At 37.4% G+C, this 23,422-nt stretch overlaps 2 protein-coding genes, 1 non-coding gene and 1 pseudogene across 3 annotated transcripts; 2 read left to right on the top strand and 2 right to left on the bottom strand.

Annotated features, from left to right (window-relative positions):
- Positions 1 to 463: 463 nt before the first annotated feature.
- Positions 464 to 1,860, bottom strand: LOC149009469 (glyoxylate/hydroxypyruvate/pyruvate reductase 2KGR pseudogene; annotated as a pseudogene).
- A 2,244-nt stretch (positions 1,861 to 4,104) lies between these two features.
- TRNAQ-UUG (transfer RNA glutamine (anticodon UUG)) lies at positions 4,105 to 4,176 on the top strand. Its single transcript has one exon. It is a non-coding gene; the product is annotated as a tRNA-Gln (tRNA).
- Positions 4,177 to 5,330: 1,154 nt separating this feature from the next.
- Positions 5,331 to 6,035, top strand: LOC149009467 (VQ motif-containing protein 11-like). The gene has a single exon (XM_089162356.1). It carries the CDS (start codon positions 5,394 to 5,396, stop codon positions 6,033 to 6,035), a length of 642 nt encoding a protein of 213 aa, XP_089018482.1. The 5' UTR covers positions 5,331 to 5,393.
- A 2,041-nt stretch (positions 6,036 to 8,076) lies between these two features.
- LOC149009466 (Tetratricopeptide repeat (TPR)-like superfamily protein) lies at positions 8,077 to 21,744 on the bottom strand. The gene is made up of 24 exons (XM_089164346.1): positions 21,597 to 21,744; positions 21,248 to 21,400; positions 21,110 to 21,174; positions 20,906 to 20,998; positions 20,694 to 20,766; positions 19,617 to 19,934; positions 19,454 to 19,518; positions 19,100 to 19,231; positions 18,709 to 18,750; positions 18,072 to 18,605; positions 17,813 to 17,967; positions 16,212 to 16,671; positions 15,208 to 15,270; positions 15,015 to 15,116; positions 14,310 to 14,627; positions 14,134 to 14,226; positions 13,912 to 14,013; positions 13,722 to 13,826; positions 13,213 to 13,346; positions 12,778 to 12,961; positions 12,525 to 12,656; positions 12,218 to 12,330; positions 12,053 to 12,134; positions 8,077 to 10,290 (listed from the first exon to the last, which is right to left on the bottom strand). Exons 2-24 carry the CDS (start codon positions 21,318 to 21,320, stop codon positions 8,503 to 8,505), a joined length of 5,226 nt encoding a protein of 1,741 aa, XP_089020472.1. The 5' UTR covers positions 21,321 to 21,400; positions 21,597 to 21,744; the 3' UTR covers positions 8,077 to 8,502.
- Between the last annotated feature and the right edge of the window lie 1,678 nt (positions 21,745 to 23,422).

Here is a 23,422-nt window from a genome sequence, read left to right as displayed (position 1 = left end):
CTGGTCAACGGAATGAAGTGGAGGACCCCCTTGGCATTCAGCTTTAAGCCCTCCTTTTCAACTTCAATTTCATTTTTGTCTTCTCTACCTTCTTCTTCATGGGTCTCCCTCACTCAGGCAGAACCCAGTTAAGAATTTGGTCCTTTCACTTTTCTCATTTTTCTTTGTTTTTTGATAAAAATGTATCTCACTTCTCAACACATATATAGAGAATTATTTTTTTATAAGATTTTTTTTATTTCAACACATTGAATGAAAGCTTATAAATATTCATATAAATTATATAATCTAAGATTAAAGAAATTAAAAGAACTCAGAACAAAGCTTAAAAGAATTGACGAGAAAAGAAATGTATTGTTTACTTGTATATGACATGGTGATAAGAATCTACATAACATTTAACTTTGTAAAGCTACTTGTGATTATTGTTGTTGAATATTAGGTCTTGGCAAGGAGATGCAACAAACCCAAATTATTAACCTAATTTATGAGATTATAATAGAATCAAGAATTGAGAGAACTGTTTAGTGGAAAATAGGTGATACTATATCATTATGTAATTCAAAAAAGGCATTCTACCAATAAAATTTCAAACAAAGAAACAATTTTTTGATGAGGGGAAAAGAATTGATACATTTCAGGGTTTCAGATTCAATAGTGGCAAACCAGTAATCAAACCACAGGTGTCAACAATGGCTTCTTCTCAAAATGAGCCTTCAAGTTTGCAATCACAAGATCAGCCATGTCAACATCAGTTTCCCAAGTATTACTTCCCACATGAGGCAACAACACCACATTGTTAAGCTCCATCATCTGTTTGGGCACTTGAGGCTCCTTCTCGAACACATCCAGCCCAGCTCCTCCCAGTCTACCTTCCACCAACGCCGCCACAAGCTCTGCTTCATCGATGTGCAGACCTCGACCAATGTTCACAATGTAACCCTTCGGACCCACTGCATCGATCACCTCCCTGTTCACAATGTGTTGCGTTTCATTCGTGAGAGCACAAGCAACAACAAGAACATCGGAATTAGCAGCCAAATCCACAACGCTCGAATAGTACTTGTAATTCTTCGCTTCCGGTTTCTCCGATCTCGAATGATAACTAATGGGACACCCAAACGCTTGTGCTCTTCTCGCAATCGCAGAACCGATCCTTCCCAATCCCAAAATCCCAACTTTTTTGCCGCTAAACTTGGTGGTTAGCTCGAACTCGCCTTTGCTCGTCCAAAATCCGTTCCTCACGTAGCGATCCATCTCGCAGATCCTTCTAAACGTTGCTAAAATCAAAGCCATGGCCGTGTCGGCGACATCGTCCGTGAGGACGTCAGGCGTGTTGGTAACCCTAATTCCCTTCTCTTTGCATTTCACCAGATCGATCTTGTCAAGACCGACGCTGAAGGTGGAGACAATTTCCAAATTCGGAAACAAATCGATTGTCTTCGCATCGGCACCAACCGATGTGTTGCATACAATGGCTCTGATGGAGCTCGAATTTGCTTTGAGAAATTCCTCCTTGTTGTCGAATTGCCAGTATCTAAAGAGCTTGAATTGCTTATCGACCTCTTCTTGCAGGTATGATGCAGGAGAACAGGGACAAGTCATCAAAACACCAATGTTCTCCATCTTCTCAGCTGATTCGCGTTACCGATTAGGGTTAGAATTTTGTTCTTCGTCGCTCTGGATTCCTTGAGCTTAATGATGTCGCTCCCTTGCAAAAATCTTTTGGAAAGAATTTTTTTTATTTTTTATTCGGTTGGGAAGATCCACGCCGCGCATGAATCACAACAATAGGTATTTATAAGGGGAAAATTTTGCATTAATTGGTTTAAGATGAACGACGGATTCACATCCTCTATATTCAGACCTTTTTATTTTCAAATGAAAGGTTCAATACTTAAACAAAAAGAAGTTTTATATTGATAAATGAGAAAATATCCTATTTATGGGCAAAATTCAATGATTTTTTCCCTTAATAATAATCCTCTTTTATTTTTTATTGTATTTATTTTCTATTTATTCTTATGGTTTCTAAAAAGTTTCAAACTCTTTCTCCTCATTAATTATTTTTTATTTTTAGATTTTATTTCTCCCTTATTTCTGGATTTTTTTTTCTCTCTTTTATATGGTCAAGTGCATTCACACGTGTCAGTATCTAATTAGTTACTAAAAATATATATAAATAAAGCATGAAAACTATAATTATAAGAGTTAAAATTATTTTAAAAAACATGAGCATGATTATTAAACCTTAGGATTAAATTATTGAAAAAGAAAATTATAATAATATATTGGGTGGATGAGATCAGAAATTTTATTAGGAGACAACAAAAAAAACATTAAAATAAATAATAAATAACTATTTTTGAGAAGAAAAAAAATTTATAACAATATATTAGGTGGATGAGAGCAAATTTTGTATTAGGATGTAACAAAAATATTAAATAAGTAGTAAATAAATATTTTAAAAGTAAAACCCATCAAAGTAAACCTTCTTTTAAATAACTTTATAGCATATTAAGAAAAAAATTTCTAATAAAGAATTTTGTTAGGGATAATAGATACACAAAACAGAGAAGAACACAAGTAAAACACACAAGAGGAATTTAACGTACTTGACAAAATTCTTGCCTACGTCCACCCGAGAGAAAAGAAATTTCATTATTTCCAACAAACCGCACACCACTCTCACACCCACAAAGTACTACCTTTTGCTTACCCCATCCTTATCCTCAAGATGGATTTCCAAATCCCAATCCCTATAGGTATTGATGTTTATAAGTTATCCCACAGAGACTATTTATAAAGAAACCTAAATCTCTAATATGAATTTAATTGATTCAAACCATGTTTCAATTACAAATACAATCTAAAAACCATAATTACATGAACCCATATAATACACGGCATCCAAACCCAACAAAATTTGCATTCAGGGTATTTCTCACGTTCAAATCTGCATTTCTGTACATTCATCTTCCCTTTTTCCCTACTTTGGGTCTATGGGCCTTGGTCCATTTTCAGTGACAAAAGAAACTAAAAATAAATTGGACCAGGCCAAACCCTCCTTTAGTTGATTTAAATTTTTTCTAAGGCTCCACTAATATATGTGACTTTTATCAAGTTCATTTCTGACAAGGAAATGGAGCATCAATTTCTTTGTGAATGTGTGACATGTGTCCCTATATCACATCAAAAGGTCGATGTTAGGTTTACAAGATGCAAAAAAAAATTTATTTAATTTAATCACAATCCTTTGACATGACTTGTAATTTAATCACACATTCACAAATCCATTTTATTTTGGATATATGTCTGTATCTTGAACTTTCTATTATTGAATTGAATGATCCAAAGACAGCTCCATAAATCAGATTATCAGAAGTCAAAACACTCTTGAGCCAAAAAAAAAACTTGAGAATTTGAGAGTTCACTGCACTCACAATCACAGAGCCACATAATTGTTGTCATTTTATGTCCTCCACATACTTCCATGCCCCCCCCCCCAAGTAAAAAAAAAATGCTAGACGTGCAAGATTGAACCTCACGGTTAATTTTGTACTATGTTCGGACGAAGTTTAGGTTTAAGATTTTGGTTCTAAGGACAAATGAAGTCATGAGTCGGTTGAGATAAAAGGCAAAAAGGTACAGTTCTCTCTCTTATGTCTCTCTTCATCTTTCCATTGCTCATGCATACATTCATGTTATAGCATTGATCTTTGATCGTATGCTCTTTTTCTTTACCAGCACATCAAATATACATATATTTTTTTCTGATCATTAAAAGATGGTGGTTCAATTGATCTTACTTATAGATATAACAGCACAAGAAATTAATGCCTTACCCTTGAGTAAAAACTAAAAACAAAATCTTATTCATGCGGATGCTCATGCATATAAATCTCTTTAGATTTTCATACTCCTGCAGAGAAGACAGTCAAACAACAATCTCTGGCCTAAAGTGATACATTGGAAAATTTCTTAATTAAATAAGACACCATCACCATAAGCCTTTGTTTGCTAATACCCGCTTAGCTTTCAAATTTTGGCATTTTCAATATCTAACGACTATGCTTAAAATTTACACACAAACATATATACCTTGGTTCTATGGTGTAGTGGTTAGCACTCTGGACTTTGAATCCAGCGACCTGGGTTCGACTCCCGGTAGGACCTTTTGGAGCAGACCTTGGCGCAATGGTGATCAATGCACTAATGTCCCCCCCCCTCACCTTTTGGAGCAGACCCAGGCGCAATGGTGATCAATGCACTAAGACCCTGGCGCAATGGTGATCAATGCACTAATGTCCCCCCCCCTCCCTTGTGGACTCTTAACTTGTGAAAAGCCTTTGGCTCCAAATTTGCCCCTTTTTTTTCTTACATACGTTGAGCCTAACAATAACTTAAAAGAGATGTGCTCTTGGTTATGATATAATATTACATGAAATTAATGTTAATTAATTAAAAAAAATAACTAAGTTATGTTGAAGCCTAAGCATGTATCGTCATTGTGTTTTCATACTCATACAAAACACGTGATCAAACAATAATCTCTTACCTAAAGTTATACATAAGAAAACTTTATAAAACAAAACACTACCACCACTACAAATTGTGACACGTGGAATTTTTTATATCCAACAACTATGATTAGATTTTTACATTCATAGTGATGAACACATCAATTTTTTTTTTTTTTGGGGTAGAACCATCAAATTTTTTGCTTAAATATAAGTTGAGGATAAGAACATTACTTGATTATCCCTTTGTGTATGGTGATCATACACCCCTCAGTCCATCACTCCTATGTGTTCTCATTGACTCATGCATGATAATGTAAATGTCATATGACAAAGCAAATCTTTAAACTTTTACTCACACCTTATATATATATTCTTTTATCATCAATCTTACATATAGGTTCTACCAAAAAAAAAATAAATAAATATTACATATGAATATGACAACACATGAAATTAATGCGTAAATACGTATGCATATTTCTCGTTGAGTTTTTATACTGCTGCGGAACACGCGATACAATACAACAACAGGCACCGTATTATTATAAAGCCATCATCATATCTTAGGGGTAAATCTGACATTTACAAGTCACTGTACCGCCCATAAAGCTGAGTTGGAGGAGAGAGAAAGATGAAGAACCGGTCTGGCGGGAAAGAGGGTAAAAGGAGGGAGAGGGGAATGGAAAACAGTGAACTCTGAGAGTTGTTTTGTCTTGCTCGTGCTTGAAATTAGAATAAAACCCCCCACATTTGATGCGTTTTCTTCACTTCACACTCTCGTTGTGTCTTCGTTCTCTCTCTTCTCTCTCTCTCTCTCTCTCTCTGAGTCTCTCTGTTCATCGATCTCTGTCAATAACTGCTGCAAACGACATGAACGACAACAACAATAACAGAGAGTCCATTCCACCTGGGTCTGACTCAGTTTCAGGCCACACCAACACCACCTTCGTGCAGGCCGATCCATCAACATTCCGAGCTGTGGTTCAGAGGCTCACGGGAGCCGCCAATGACCCTTCACTGGAAAAGCTTCCTCTCACATTCTCTGCTCGACAAACCCCAAGTAAAAGCGTTTTTGGAGAATTGGGTTCTCGAAAACCGGTGTTTAAGCTTCAGGAAAGAAGACAGAGCCCGAGGAAGCTCGAAATTCAGCTTGAAGCTTCTGGGTTTGGTGGTGATTCAGGGCCTTATTCACCATCAGCCGTCATCGCTGCTGCTGCTGCTGCTGCGCATGCGAGAAAAAAAAGCTTCATGGGTAGTGGAGGAATATTAGGTGAGATGTCATTGGTTTCCCCTGTTTCTCCTTTTGATCTGTTCTCTCGAGGAAGCCCAAGAACTCCAACTCCGCGATTAACGCCGGAAGAGGAAGAGGAGAAGACAGTCACCGTAGAGAAAAGTTTCTATCTGCACCCATCACCTCGTGGAGGTACACCTAGAAGCTCTGAACCAGAACTTCTTCCTCTGTTTCCTTTGCATTCTCCCAGAGATTCTTCTTCTTCTCCTCCTCCTCTTTAGATAGCATTCTGAATATTGATTTTCTTTTCCTTTTCTAGAATTGTTCATTGTAAACTTCAATTATTCAAGTAAGATTATGAAATTTGTCTTTTTATTTGGAGTGTTATATACTTATATTCCTTCTGGATTGTCTTTGGTTTCTGAGTTCTTCAGTTTTTGTAATTATGGAGTACAGAGCATACAGTGTCACAGACCAGAGTCCAAGCCATTGAATTCATCGAATTATGACGTCATAAAAACAGAGTGGGTCTGCAAGGGACCATTTTGATTGGACGATCTTAGCCGTTCGATGTCCAGTAAAAAAACGCGGTCCATTATTGGACGGTTCAGATGCTGTGATTTGATGATGCGCTGTCACGTCGCATCAATTTATTTACACCCCAGAGTTAATTTTTGAGGCGGAAGCCAGAAGGAGACGCGGCTGACAGGCGGCGCAGGCTCCACTCTCGATGCTTAGCGGTTACCGTTACGGTTAAATTTTGTAAATATCTTCTTTTTAAAACTGCGAAAAATCCCTTTACTCGGCGTGAAAACGTTTCGAAGAATGATAATAAATGTGTTTGGTTTGATTTTTACTTAAAAATACATATGGTGTCAGTTATATCTTAGGCGTCCAAACTTGATAAGAAATATCATTTTGGGTGCTGTTCAAATCTTCTAAAACTGGTATTTTTTTTTTGGAAGGATCTATAAAGCAGGCATTTGAGGTGCCTTTATAGTTTACTCTTTTGTTCCAAAATTTAGTGAACTATCAAATCTATCTTTTAGTGTCTCCGTTTGAAACTGGCACCTCGCCAGGGGAGCGGCTTTTCCACCACAAAATATGTGAGGGCCCACAAGGATTGAATGATATTTTTTTAATTTTTTATGTTTTATTTTTTTTTAACCTGTGGACCCCTCACATGTTTTGTGGTGAAATACCCGTCGGAGAGCACAAAGGTACTGATCCGGACTCCTCCGTTTGTGTCTTCCTTTGATTTTACCTATGCATAGAGCTAGGATATGGATCATGAGACATTATAGGGTGGAGGGTAAGAGGAGTAGTGCAACATAAAAGTGGGGTTTGCACTCTTCTATGTTGAATATATTTTATTTTTTTGGACCAGCTGCTAAATATACAGTGGCATTAGCAGTGCTTGGAGCGAAGATGAAAATAGGTATAAAGAATAAATTTGAAGATATACATAAATTTAAATTAGCATTATTTAGTATCGACTCATTCTTTAGAGATTGGCATCTAAAATGACCTTTTCATAAAGATTTAGTAGTTGAAATGTAATATATATTATATATTAAGAAAAGAAAGACTACATTTCTCATGCAATTCTATGTATTATATTCATTTACGAAAAAGAAAGAATATACCATATTCAAATTATATATGTTATTTTTCAATTATTTTTTTAATTTATTTCTAACAATGTATGCTCTACGTGGATGATGTTTGTTCTTAATTCAACATTATAAAAAACATGTTTAAAATGATATTTTCATTTCTTATTGGTTTAAATTTGTTATTGCTTCTCTACCTACAAGCTACAATGCCAGAAAAATAATACAAAATATTAAAATGGTTCATTTTCAAACATGTTTAAAATGTCTTCCTCGCCCCTCGTTTTCTAATTCTGAATTATCAATCATAATAGCTTACTTAACTAACTATACCTCTTTCTTACTCTAGAACCCTGACCCAATTGATTCTTTCACTGATACAAGGATGACTTGACGGCATAAAATTCTTTGGTGTCACCTTCAGTTCAACTTTATCCAAGGATTTCTAAGTTGATCTATAGACTATTAAACTTATTGAAAAAAAGATTTATAAAATTGACTTCCAAAAGTGCATCACTACAGAAGGATGTTGACTATATCAACAATAAGGAATAGAACCATATACCAATATAAAAAGAATTTGATAAGGAATAGAACCATATACCAATATAAAAAGAATACAAATTATTTCTTAGTTTTATACGTTTGGTTAGTCTTAGGTTATTGTTAATGGGTCTCACATATGGAACCTCTATCTAAGTCGGTGGGAATCTGTTGAATGGGTAATAGTTTCAGTTAGTTGAACTTTATTTATCATAATTGATATTCAACCTAAGTGGATCTCCACCATGTTGAGGAATAAAGCTTCAAGAACAATAGAAAGGTCAGTATTTCAAAACAATTATTTTATAGTTGAAGGTGTTATGAGAAGGGTTTCAATTCGTACTTTAAAATGTGGTCAGTCTCAAGAATAATCTTTTTTATCATATAGGAAGGCCAACTATTGATGAAGATTCCAAAACCATCCCAGTTGGGCTTTTATCAAAAACTCTCTCGTCGACTAGCTCTTCCAACTACATTCTAATTCAACTACTACTTGTATAGTACTGAACATATGTGATATGAAGAAGAGAGATACCAGTTGACAACGGAAGACAAAAGGAGGATATAGCCAGAACATTTTGCAGCGTTCCCTTTAATGGACTGAAGCACATATAGACTGCTGAGGGTACAACCCATTTACTGGATTTGTAAATTGGCGTCGGTTTCTCCTCCTCCTTGTGACAACTGTGAATCCTTCCCTGTCCCCAGTCATATTATTATCTCCATCTTCCATCTTCAATTGTTCATGATCCTTGCAGTGAGATACTGATTCTGTTTTACCTTCATCCCCGTAAAGAATTTTGATAATTGCACTATCGCCTTCAATAGGTTGCGAAGACTGCGGTGGATCCTCATGCTTGTTTTCACCGGTTTCAGTCTTGTTTGTAGGATCCAGATCATGCTGGACTGACTTGACAATGAAGCTAAGCAGTATCTGTCGTGCAAGCTCTGATTTTTGACTGTCAGATGTCTGGGTCTCAGCACTATTGTCTTTGACTTCAGTTCTCAGGGCATCATGTTTTTGATCATCCATTGCCACATCCTTAATTTTATCAATTGAGAACCCGACTACCTGAGTACTCTTATTTGGGATTTCCACATCACCATTTTCAGGGCTGGGTTGCCTGGCTTTACTCGGGACAAACTCAGGTGCAAGTGGGTTCATCCTTGGAGGCCCAACAAATCTTCTGTCAGCAGCAGGAATGTGGTATCTGTGAAAACCCTGTTTCATGCGGAAAAAGTGACCGCTTCTGTGATACAGAGTCGATCTAGGACCACAAGGAATTCTAGCTGCAATAGATGGAGAATGAGAAATTCCCATGGGTTGTGGTGCTAACATTTCTTGGTTGCTGACCGTCAACTCATTGGTATCTGCAGTGTCAATTGAGTTGAAAGAATGAGTCATCAAAGAGAAAGCTCCTGGATTAAATGGTGGAGCAGAAGCAGAAAGTTTGCTGGCGTTGGTTTCTACGACTTCACAATTAGACAGGCATGAAGTATCCTCATCGGTGGTGATTTCAATATGAGCTTCATCATTGTTATTAGACAGGCATGAAGTCTCCTCATCGGTGGTGATGTTTTCAGTTTGGTCCTCAGCATTGTTATTAGACAGGCATGAAGTCTCCTCATCGGTGGTGATGTTTTCAGTTTGGTCCTCAGCATTGTTACAATCCATGTGTTCTTTCTCTTCTGCATTATCTACTTCTACAAGCATTTTGCTGACTTCTTCCTTATTGGATAGCTCTGCTGGAGTATCACAATTCTGACCATCATCTTTTTCCCGTTTCACTTCTTCAAATTCCTCCAGTGCTAGCTTTAACACTGTACCAGGGGGTGCTGCAGCCACTTCTTTGTATGATAGATGGTTTGAAGCCATAGTGGTGTGAGTAAATGAGGCTGAAGGAAGTCTCACTGCTGGATTCTTTGCTTGCAATTTGATTTGATCTTCTTCAAGACTCGGGCTTGGAGCTATTGCCTGCTTTAAATCAGCAGGGATGGGACTTGCAGCAGTTTTTGAGATTGTCTTCCTGGGTGGTGATTTTGTTTCTCCGTGAAATCTGGTATCTCCAAAGTAAGAGGATTTGAATTTGTTCATGTTTAACTTAGCCGGAGCTTGGTGTCTAGATTGAAATTTACGGCCCCCAGTATTTCCGGACCGTCTGGCTTCTTGCCATCCTTCATCAGAGATTTCTTCTGGCATTATTTCATTCACAGGCTCATGTCCACATATATTATCATTTTCCTCAAGTTCTTCCAGATGTATTACATCTGACTTATCTTCTTCCACAGCAGAGTCTATTGAGTTTTTGTCAAACTGGGTATTATCAGTGATCACATCATGATGTTGTACTCCGTAGTTTCTAACACTACTCTGAAGCACCTGAAGTATAATGGAGAAAAATGGTTACCAGCTCATGGAATTCACCGAGTTCATGAAATTGAATTGCAACATATCCATGAGAATCTGAAACAAATTCTGGAAACCCAATTACATGAATGAAAACTTATTTTGCATGCTTAAGACTTCCAGTGACCTGTGGTCTCTGGTCCTTCTGGTCACCCTGATGCAGGTCCAGCACCAAAACAGATCACATTCCCTTGGAATCAACCTAGAGGTGATAGGTGTATAGGTGGGGGCCTTCATTGAATGGGTTTCCATTGTAATTGGCCAACTTAAGGGAGCCGCAACATGGCTACATGAGTTGAGCACCAAATTCCCCATAATTTAAGTTAAAAAAAAGGAGCCTTTTCATTAGGTATTTAACTTGTTTTAGGTATTAAATAGACCTTACAGGTTATGATTTAAGTTTAAGCATCTAAATCCTAATCTAAAAAGGACCCTCCCACCCCAACCTCTTCTTAAGAAAAGAAAAAGAATGATGGCATGTGAATTTAGAAATATCTGCTGTGATGAGCACTTGCTACTTTCAACCCAGATGTGCATTCATTAAAAAAAAAAAATAAAAAATAAAGCCAACAACAACACTTGAGCTGAACTTTTTATCAGCTGCACTGCTTTCTCTCTGAGATTTCTTAGACTTGAGTCATAAGCTTGGATTGGTTGCTCGGCGGTTTTAAGCTCAAAAGCCTAGTCAATCAACCATTGGATTGTTGGGTTTCTCTGAAATCCTTGAATAACTCAACCAACAATTAGAATCTGCTGGGCCTTGGGAAGGAAGATGACGCCAAGGGTCCCCATTCAATCCAGTTCTAGCCTAGTCTGCTCCCTGGTTTGGCCTGCAGAGCCTAAGATTTTGTTTTGGTGCTATCCCCTTATCTTTCAACCTAAAAATCAAATTAAAATGAGCTTTTCAGAAAAGCTTCTCCCCACTACAAGCTGCACTCAGACCTGATGTTGGTTTCATTCTAATAGCAGGATTGCTTTTAACACTTACAGAAGTATTCCTACTTTCTAACTTTGTGACTTTGATTACTTGTGGTTCTGCTCATCTTGTTTAGCCTAGTTTGGTGGGATTTAATGGGCATCCCTTTTCCTGTACTTGACCTTTGTTGCAGTGTGCATCCTAGGCTGTAATCTGAGTTCTAATCAGAATCTAGGTTTGGATTGGGGTTTGGTTTATAACCTGCTGTGGAGCTTGTCATTAGTTCCTAACTTGGTTGTTCGTGGGTTATTTGAAATAATTCAGTCTAACACTACTTTTAGTCTTTGCTTTGCCCTTTGTGGTATCTGCATTCCATATGCATAACACACAATGAAGGGGGACTGGCAATCTACGGACTGTAATTCTCTTTGCTTCTCTCTTCTATCTGGTTACAGCAGCTGGTTGTTTGTTTGTGATGGTATTAGTCTCTACATTGGATGAGATAATTCAAAAAAAATGCACCATCCTGTGTTGAATATATATGCTGGAATAACATGAGGGAATTCTTGTCTTTCATCTTTTTTTTTTTTTATACTGGATACTGTTCACGTGAACAGTTGTTGCCTTCAATTTAATTATCTCCTCTATTATTCTAAGAGGCTTGATGATCTAAGCAATCATTGAAGCATTACAATCACATGGTCTTTTAAAACATTGTTTACTTTGTCAACTGAAAAAGAAGAAAAGGGCAAAATGTTGGGATAAAAAATGGTTTCCAGCATCAGGAGAATGGAGAGAATTTAAGTCAGTTAGAGCTACCTTTATGCATCGCTGTTTCTTCTGTGCATCTCTACCTCTTGAATCTTTATGAGGGCTTATGTAATCAAGGAGGTCGGGCACACTGCAAAGAATGTCAAAATTTTTGGGGCTCAAAGAACTGTTCCATTTCTTAAACCAAGTAAACAGGAAATGCCATGTCAATACCTGAGGTAACCTTTGCTTGCAATGGATGCATCTGGCTTTGGAGTCCCATTGTGGGCAGCTTCTTTCTGTTCTAAAACTTTTGATTCAAAATATTCAAGCCATGCAGCAGCATCCTGCAGGGAAATACATTAGTTTTAAAATCTCAAAATTTGTACAAATTCCCCAGCAAAGATGCCTGGCTGAAAACATGCTGTGTGGACTGAATTTTTTAAGCCACTCAAAGGACACAAAGCAATCTGAAATTCCAAAATTGCTTCATATGAATCCAATAAAATAGCACTAGAGTTTCTGCATCTGTAATGACTACCTGAGTTCTGAGGTCATCTTGTCCAAGTTTGGCGTGAAGAATTTGCAACGTAGTTTGCTCATGTTGCATGCTAAGGGAGTATGCTTCCATGAGTGAAAGAGCAATGGCTATGGCATGATAGCTTGCTGCAGTCTGGCAGACGAAAAAAGCAAGATAAAGTTTATCTATACTTTCATATGAAATGGCTGGTTTCCTGTCTCCATATATGTGTGTGTGTTTTGAGAAGAGAGAGAGAGAGAGAGAGAGAGGGGACCTGTATATGGTCTTCTCCTAGCAATCTTTGGTTGCATTTAAGGGCTTCATGAAGGTATCTGAGAGCAACATGAACATTTCCCATGCCTTCTTCCATCATAGCTACATTTATATACGTTGCAGCGGTGTTTGGATGCGCCAGTCCACATGTAAAATGAAGAAGGTACAACGCACGGTTGACGTATCTGCAATTTGTGCATTATGTCATATGGGGGTACCAAATTAGAGGACTGATTATAAGAGATTATACAGATCACCAATAAGATTAATGACTGATATTACGAAAGAGAACATCCAGCAAAGGAAATAATCTACAGGGAATGAACTCCGGAATTTTTTTGTACCACTGTGAGTATTCCAATTTTCCATTCAACACATGCCACCAATATAGAAGCCAAAAGATGAATTAACCTTAGCAAGACAAATATGAACTCACTTCAAAGCCAGTTCAATGTGTTGCAGGCGATAGTAAAATACTGAAAGATCTCCATAGCTTTTCATTGTGTCTGGGTGGTCAAGACCAAGCTCCCTCTCATTGATATCTAGGGCCTTTTGTTGATATAGAGTTGCCTGAGCAAGATGGAAATTAAATTAACCACAAGAATACAACAAGCATTGAAGAGAGAGGGAGGATGAAGGCATGTAGTAGGATGGGTGGAAGTGTCAGATTGTGGCCTCAGGTTTACTGGAATAGAAATAGCCATTCTGAAAATCTCAAAGTTGGACTCCCAGCAGGTGTAATGAGGTACGACTGAACTGTTCTCTTCATATCTATACTTCAAGTTAAACAACTGATTTGTTTTTATGGCTTAGTTCTCTTCATAATATGTTCCTTAAACTAACAAAGAGATGTCTTCTTGATAAATTTAAGTTTCAGTTGTTTACTTATAGAAGCAATGTTGTTCTTCAAGTTCAAATCCATCCTGATCCAAAAAGTAACCTTACCTGGTTAAAATCTCCCGTGTGGTACAGGACTACTGCCAGAAGACTGTATGCACTTGCAGTTGTGCGATGATAGGGACCACATACAGCCATGATTTTTGCCAATGCCTTCAAGTCCAAGTGATACAAAAGGAATCAGATACATGAAAGCTGTAAGTGAATCGTGTAGTTTATCTCTGATTGTATTATGTACCTTTGTTCCAAAATTGACAGCGTCCTCAAGTTTTCCTTTATCCAATGCCATCTTAGATGACTCCAATAGATTACGGCCATCTACAGACGAGAATGTGACATACTGCAGCAAAGAAATGAAGCAGCGAGGTTATCCTAAATCAATCCAAATTTGGGTTTAGGGATGAAATACCATAGAAGATAAACAAACCATAAGCTAGAGAGAAAAGATACTTGTTCATACTTTGCATATTGGGACTACACTGATAACATCGGATTTCTTGAAGGGGTTTGGGCTATCCATATCATAATCTTTTGGAGCCAATTCCAATCCAACCTGGGTTACAAAAACATTAAATTAAGCATCTCAGTTTTGTCGGGACCTGGAACTGAAAGGAGAAGGTTGGTCATGGAGTGTACCTTATGGCAAAGTCCTTTGAGAATTGAGAACTTCCTCAGGTGTTGAAATTCATCTTTTAGCTTCCAGCCAAATCTCCTGGCAACAAAGGTCTTTAGCCATCTGAGGATTAGAGCAGAATCATTGGTTAAATCTTGATTGTCGATTTCCTTTGTGCAGGACCCTAGGAAGAAATTTAAGCATGAGGCTATTGCTGCAGGCAAGTCCCCCAAATTCTCAATAGAAGCAATGATAGCTTTAAGGATGTGCTTGAAGGCTCGGGTAACCATCTCATGAATGCAGAGAGACTGTATATGCGGAAGCTTCTGTGCAAGTTCAACCTAGAACCACATGAACAGATTAGGAGAATAAGTAAACATATGCATGAGATGCACTGTTTGACACCCTTCCAGCATAGAAGCATGTTCTTCAATGAGAACCTGAAGATAATGAAGCAAGGTCTACAACCTCACAAAAGTAAATAAGATGATCCTATAATGCCAAATCTGTAAAGGAATTCATTTGAGTAGAAGCAGAAACATATGGTTTGTCATGCACACTTCACACTCATGTAACAAGATCTTAGACCTTCCAATCAACTTCATTTTTTTTCTGCTTGTTTATCACTTAAGGTGCCAGTACCACAAAAGTGAATGAATAAGAAGATATGCACAATGACATGCCAAGTCAGAAGCCAAAACACTATGGAAAAGGATTGTTTTCCTCACCACACATCCCAATGAACGCATTTGAAGACCTCTAGTGTGCATAAACTCAGTCAGCGTGTGTCCATCAACTGGAGAAAGTTCAAGTGATCCAAAGTCTGCTACCTAAAGAAGTTGGAAATACTTTACTCTGCATGGATATTAACAATATTTGGGGTCTGATAATAAAAATAAACATCCAAAGATAGAAAATTACCAGCTTTGGCAAAGCAACTTCATCATAATACTTGTGGGACATCTCAATAAGCTCATCCAAGGACTGCACAAGATGGTACAAGAAAACACAGATTTTGTTTAATGAATAATTGAATGATGTAAGAAAAATAAGTTAAAAAATTACCTAGAACATACCATTCCACAAAAAATTCATTTGCATAGATTCTTCTAGATTTAGTTATCTATTACCACTGGCTATATCTTCTCATCCGTGCAGTTAGCCACAACATTCAGATCTATCAATATATCTAGCCTTTCAAAGCCACTAATTTTAATGCTATCAGTATTGACAAGTTGGTTTCCACTTACCATGCAATTTTTCCCAAATAAGAAAGGGACTTACTAAAGGAATAACTATGATTGAATGGGATTACAGTAAAACTAAGAATCTTCTGCTCCCCACTACGGACGGAAGTAAAGCTGGAAGTCAGAAGCTCTTGCAGTTAGGAATTCACTCATGCTGTCAGATAAACCTTGTTACCTAATCACCAATTTTAGTAGGATCCAAGTAATAGCCATTGCTGAAACATAAAAGCTGATGGTTCATTGGTTGGACTGTGATGTCCTCTTATTCTGAAAACTGTTGTAAATCTTGCTTTTGTATTTCGAACAGTATGACCAGACAACTCAATAAATGATTTCAATAAATTTTATTTTTTGGTGGTTTTCAAACACAGAGTGCTCAGAAGGCAAGACAAACTGTAATGCTTAGCAGTTGGCAATTCAAACCTTCCAATCATGCAGCTTTAATTTTTTTCTTTACTTTATATTTGCATGTGGGTTTCCTTTTTCAGGCAATCCAAGAAAATACTACAGACTGGATGGTTCACTAGGGCTATTCTACATATCAGTTTAGGTAATAAAAAAACTCTACGAAGAACTCATGAAAAATGCCATATTATGCTAGCAAATTGGCAGCATTCTTTCCTGGATTATGTCAACAAAAGATGAACAACTGAATCTTAAAAAGAGCATCTTAATGACCTTTTGATGAAGACCTGTTCCAGTCTTTTGCAAGCGCAGAAAGGCTTCCTCAGGAATCAACTTCTTTATATTGGCACCCTTTTCATCAGCAAAATCAATGCTTTCAGCAGTGAGCATGCTTCCTGTGCTAGAACTCTCTTCTCTGACACACTCTGCTTTCTTCTCTCTCTTCTTCAGTGGTTTTAATTGCTTACCAAGACCTTTAACAGCTAATTCAGCATTGTTCTCCTCTATGTTGCTTTTTGAGCCGTTACTTAGAGTATCATGCTTTTGTAGATGTTCAACCCAACAAGAACCAAGTTCCCATCTGATAGACCTTTCGGTAGCAGCAGGTTCTCCCTCTAACTTAGTCAAGCTATCATTGACTATTTTCCGTACTAAGCATCTACATGCATCCATATCATCAGATAGATGGGACTGGTATTTGGCAATACATGACTGATGCAGCAGAGTCCTTAAGCTGGAATATTTAACAAGTAATTAGTTCATAATGTCATCCTTAAATATAAAAGCGCAAATATATGTTCATATTGGGTATCGATAAAACAGTAGAGAAATGGAATATGGGATAGAATCGTACTAGATACATGAAACACCAAGCAGACAGCACTGAAAAGGTTCATATTGCTTGTTTTAATTATTTTTGCAACTCTTAACAAGATTAGACTAATGTTAAAAAACAAAGCAGATAGCAATGGAAGGGTTGCTAGCAAGTCCATTTATCACAGGGGAATGCATATGGATACATAAATCCAAGCTGTCTGAGAACAAGTGCCGTAGTGCACCTGGTAGAGTGTGGAGCATTATTAAAGCCCATCCTTCCAGGAAGTCTTGTGTTCAAAACTCCCAGTTCCTCACCTTCACTCCTCCACCCCCAACAAACCAAGAAAGAAGATAATCAATGGAATGCATGTATCATGTGGTTGTGGTTTCACATTCAATAGTAGCACATATTATTTGAAAACAAGTACTCCATATGATTACTATCCTGGTGTACACCTCGTTAACACTTCACCCACGCTGATCTACCTAAATGCCCGTCTCCAGGCATCATATGGGTAATACTTGACAACACCTGCATGGAGGGACAGAAAAAGACAACATGATAGATTTTATGAAATTCTTAGTTCATGACTTGTACTAGTGAATGTAAAATCTTTCATTTCCCTAAGAATACTTCTCATCCATAGAAACGATTTTGTAGTGGGTCTGCATTTCAAGTGCCAAATCTCCTGGGACAGTTGGGAAAATAACTTCCCACTACATTGGATTATCTTTGTTTGTTGTATGAGTGAAAGCTCAGGTTCAGCGAGGCTTATATATTTCAATTTAACATTGTACCAATAAAGGTAACCAGCTATATTTCCTGCATATGCATGTGCATGTATCAGGTTGTTGTAAGTATGATCCGTAGGAAGATGGAACTTCATCCCATCCAAGACACTAAATTCTGAGCCTGGGAAGCAACACGAATTTGCTTTAACTTCATGCCTTAATTCAGTTTTAATAGAAATAAGAAAATTGTTGTAGCAGTTTAGTTTTTATCATTTATATCACAGGAAGATTGAAAAGGACTATCAACTAGCTGTATAATCAGTTACCTGTTAATATTTAGTGCATTGGCACCTCCATCTGGCTGTTCATCAACATTTATGTCTAGAGCATTGAAATTTTCCTTCTTTACATCGCCAATGACTTTCACAGTTGCAGTGTAACCACAATGTCTTACGACAACAACACCCAAAGTGGAAGTATCCTGCAAGTTCACTATGCTTCTTCAGGGGCCATACTCTACTGCAGAATGAGCCATCAACCAGGGGAGGAAATACAAAAAAACACAAAAGGTGAATAAATCCTTACATGAATCACTACATTCTCATCTGCAGTTATCCCTTTAAGTAGTTTCCTTACAGCTTCATCCTTACGGGAAATTCCAGGTGTGAATCTGTTGTTGACTTTCTCATGGATCCTTGAACTTGTGTCTTCCACATCCCGTTTCACTAAAATGCACAAGTCACCAACACGATCTTCATGCAGAACTGAACTTGCGGGACCACTATGAGAATTTTCCATGTTCATATTTCCATTCATAAGTTGACAAATTGCTGAAAGGGCTTTATGGATTGAGACATCCAAAAACAGACTATGGAGCAAAAATGCCTTTCTGTCACGGACCAATCTTTCTTCCTCAGTTTTTGAAGAAAGGTTTGCCAACATCGAGAACTCTATGGCCCACGGTCGATCATCATTCTTATTATTTGGTACTGGACCCCCACCACTGCCACCCCAGGTTTCATCTTCCACAGGAAGTAAGGGAAATTTTGATGGAGAAACAGCCACTATTGGAGGGACAAGCCACGTATTTGCACGAAATCCATAGGGTAGATTGCCAAACTGGAGAATACAGAAAACATTTCTTATGTTTTTCAGATCGAAATAAGACACGGAAAACATTATTATACTTGAAAAGTCTCACAGAAGGTTCAATATTTATCACCTTATTGTGCTCAACAAAAGCGTTCATTAAGGATTCGTAAGCCTGCAACAATCATAGTGTAATAACAATGAGAAGAGAAAAATGAAGATGGATCAAACTTTTAACAATATGTTATAGGCCTATTTGGGAAATTCTTACATCGGGTAGTTTTCAATTATTAGGGTGTACGAAAGGAAAACTCCTTCCAAAAAAGAGTACAAAATGAAAAATTCAAATAGTACAGGGTAGAACACTTTTTAAATATTATTCTGCATGGTATCGCTTAAGTAATACCTCCAACCTGTACATTGGAAATGCATTTCAAATAATAAATTTGTACATAACTGCAAATGCAAATTGGAGGTAATTAAAGAAAGAAGAGAAAATGATAGGTGAGATATCAAGTACTCACATTAGCAAAAGCCTGGCTTAACTGTTGCAGAAGATCCACCAAAGAGCCACTTTGGATGAACTGCTTCCCTGTGGAGTAGAACCCCTTTACAGATGCAACCACTGTGATGAGCTTTCCGTTGCAAATCTTAACCTGCGCATTTTGATTCACCCAAAGTCATCCCTCACAGACCTAAAATATACAAACCCATCAAGGAAACAGAGTTCAACCATCTAAATGGTCTGGCTTAAACCACCAGCCATTGCTACGTGGCAGAACATGAGATACCAGGTCTCTTTGAAAAGAAAAAAGCACATCAAGTCATGAATTAGTTCATGCATTTCCCAATCCCATGAATTCGAAGGTTGTAATTACCTGAATTTTAAAATAATCCTCCTCTCGTCTCTCCTCAGCACCATTAGGATCACATTTCTTCAGTGCTGCATAAAATTCACATTTCTAACTTTTAATTCCAAATTTCTTTTCAAACAGCCGATAATTTCATCATGAAACAAAAGAGAGAGAATGGGAAACCCACACAGAATAGGCGGAGTAAGGTGGGAGAACGAAAAGAAATCATAGAAACCGGATAGCTTCGGAGTAGGATGAATAGCAACCATGTCGAATTTATCTGAAATTGCAGAAACCGATGCTTCTGAAGCAGACCCAGATCGAACTTCTCCTCCATTTGAAGCCAAAGAAGTGCTAGAACTCGAACTTGAGTTTTGGCTTCTTGTCTTCTTAGCTCGAACTTCCGTATTCCCATCTCTCTGTTTCGCGAACCAGGTGGTGCATGCGATGATATCCAATAGCCTTCTCACATGTGTCACCGCTTGGTCTTCCTCTACGTAGTCCTCTGCGTCAACAAGTGGTTTGTCATGGTAAATTAATTAGGAACTTTTGGCAATTTTAAGAGCTGCTTATGTAATTGAAGGCCTGTCGATCTCAACCGTCGATGTATGGGGCCCATGTGCAAGGTAGGTGAAGCTGTAATAGCGGCTTCAGGTAAAATACAATGTGGACCATTTTTTTATGTTTTTTTTTGGTAATTCAATGTGGACCATTTTGCTTTGATAGAAAATATGAATCATTTTGATATTGCCGTTTGTGAGTGGAGGGGACCACACAATTTTTTGGCTTTTTCCCTTGGGACCTACGGCTGTGTGGTTCTTATACCGTTCCTGTGTGTGCAGTGTCAGTGTGGTTGGGCCGGGAAGAACATAGACAAGCATGAATGCACGAGAGTCACGAGACATCCACAGAAACGAGATTTTCTGATTTTCAATTTCATCATGGAAAGGGAAAATGCAGCCAATCTGGTTTTCGTTACAGGAGGGTAGGATTGTCATTCAAAATGAATAACGGCAATAAATGCCGCAAATCTCAGTGGAATCTGTTAACCCTGCGACACTAGGGCAGAGGCCACGCTGCCCTTTACGTAAGCCGTAACCGTCCACAACAGAAATAGAAAACACCAAGTATGATTTCTATAAAATTTTTCTTTATCATGAAAAAAAGAAAAGAAAAAACAAAACAGAAATAGAAAACATGTATGTGTGTGAAGCTGTCAATGGAGCTCTGGATATACTGGTGAAGCGATAAACTCGCAACCTACCTTCAGCCATCCTCAACAAACAAGGTTTTAGAGAAACTACATCAACGGAATCCTTCAGTCTGAGCCCTCTAACCTGAAAAGAACGTTCAATTTAATCAAAAATGTAGTTGAAGCTAATTAATTGACTGAAATAAAGCGATTTTCCAGGAGGAATCGAGAATCAATTTGAATTGAACAACAAGGGGAACTGAAATAAAGATTAAGATATTCACCTCGTGAAGCAGGGAATAGTTAGTAAAATGGCAAGTCTCAACGTTATTAGCCAATAGCTTTCTTACATCAAGAATCTTATCAGTTGAGATTCCCTTCAGTGTCGAGAAACAGAGTTGGATAAAGGTAACATTAGAGAAGGAATCGATTAACAAACTAATACAGATTTACAGGTTTGTATCCAGAAGAGAACAAGGATGACATACCTTGAGAATAACTTCGGAATCATATGGAGTGATCACAGTTATATCAACAACAGAAGGCACTACGACTGAAAAAAGCAGAGGACAGAATAAGATTGGAGTCGTTAGAACTATATAGATGTTTCTGAAGTAGAAACAGACCTTTTTCTTCCTTCCTCTTCTTCTTCTCTCCCTTGCCTCTGTTGGCTTTACCTCGTCCAGATTTAGTTGGCATTTTTGCCTCCTAAACAAACCTCTCTCTCTCTCTCTCTCTCTCTCTCTCTGTGTCTGTGTCCAGGGAGAGATTCAGAAAACCTATTTCAGAATTGATAAGAAATGTAAACAAGATTGTAGCAAGCGAGCAAGCAAGCACTGATCAAATAAACCACAGTAAACAACCATATATAGCAGAGAGAAATTAAGAGAAAGAGATCTGACAAGTTATTGGAAGGAAGGAGATGGGGGGATTAGGGTTTTAGGTTATAGTTTCTTGAGAAATACAAATACTGACCTTAATTTCGTCGTTCGTTGGTTGCAGCTCGCTTAGTCTCTTCTCCGCTCACGCACGCTCTCCTTCTCCTTCTCCCCAACTTTGTTGTGAGCATTTGACTAACATGTGAAGCACCTTTATCGCTTGCCTTACATCGATGAAGAGTCAGGCCAAAACATACCATACCCGTATCGGGTCGGAGAAGAAACTGATCGTTAATTTATGTGCCAGGTGGCATCTTCTTGTTGACAGCCAACGTGACGATCTCTCTTTTAACATTTTATCACGTGTGCGGCTTTAAATTTTATACTCACTATTATTGTTATTATTATTATTTTGAAAATAAGCGATCGGTTGGAAATGTGATTTCTACATCAACGAACGAAAGTATACATCGAGACAATTGGCTGAATCCTGTGAAACCATTTCATAAAAGTTCATTGATTTTTTCTTTTTATAAAGCAAATCTACCCCAATTCTTGAATAATCTACATCATTTTTATTATTTCTTTTAATCCGAAGAATTTATATATAGAGGTAGGGGGAATATTACTAATATAAGTGCGGCAGGATAGGTGGGAACCCAGAATCTCTCCGTGGGAGGTTGGGCTTTTAACCGCTCTACTAATCCACATCACTTTTGGTTCTATTGTAACAAAAGATTCTCTTTTTATATGAAAAAGGTCCATATCAATAAAACATTTGCCTCCCTATAAATATAAGCAAAATTACAATCCAAAAGATAAGTGTAAAGAATACAAATATCCTCAATTATCACCTCTACCATTGTTTTTTGTTTTTGATAAAATAGTACCTACTATAATTGATAGTATATACAATATAACTTCATTAAATATATAGCGTCTTTTGGGGAATATTTTTGTTTCTTATTCTTTACATTAGTGATTTTTTTTATATAAAAAAAAGTTGGAATCTTTTTGTTTGAGAGTGAGTTTTATTTTTGTGTAATAAAATGAAAATAGATGGAATTGTTCATGATTAATGCCCCTTGGGTGTAATATTCATATTAGAAAGTTAAAATATGGAATAAAATAAAACGTGAACAACGTAGATGAGAATTTGAGTCATCTGATAACATTTTAATCATAATATTAAATTAATTTTCTGCTGCACATGATATGGGTAGAGTATTTTATGGTTTATTGAAACTTTGGAAATGCAATCGAAGGCGTGAAGCACCAATTTAGATATTGTAATGGTGGTGGTGGGGGTGGTGGTCCTGCAATAACTCTTAAATGATTTGGTCTTCACTCACTTCTCCAGCGTAGATCTCCTCAGGATATGCTGAGGACATTAAAGGGCATCTAATCCTATGCACGAAAATTAACTTTTCATTGATAAACCCATTAAATTGTAGAAAAAGAAAAACTAAACTAAACTAACCGCCAAAATAGCAGTTAAGTTGCATTAATGAACGAAGCTAAGGTCTTTGAGGGAGTCAAAAACATTGAGAACCTCGTGAAATCCGCATAGAAGCTACACAGTCTTCGGCGGCACCAACAAGGAAAGGTGGAGATCATCATAATCATAAAGAAAAATTAGAATCATCAAAGAAATAAGACCCAACAACTATATATATATATATATCGTTTTGACTTGACCAACAAACAAAACTGTCAATTTTAGAGAGAAAATTAGAAATGTCAAAGAGCCAACAAAAAAGACTTATTATATGTAACTGAGTGAGAAGCTGTAGCCTTTGTTTACCATATATTTCGTTTTCTTAGGCACCTTCACTTATTTCTTTGGCTCACCGTTTCATACATTTTTTTTTTGGGTAAAAAGAGTTAAGTTTGATTTTGATAGTATAGATTTGTTGAGTTTGA

The sequence above is a fragment of the Hakea prostrata genome, chromosome 7, assembly GCF_041222555.1.
Source record: "Hakea prostrata isolate BN-2017 chromosome 7, UWA_Hpros_2, whole genome shotgun sequence".
Classification (NCBI taxonomy): domain Eukaryota; kingdom Viridiplantae; phylum Streptophyta; class Magnoliopsida; order Proteales; family Proteaceae; genus Hakea; species Hakea prostrata.
This window is presented reverse-complemented; position numbering and strand designations above follow the sequence as displayed.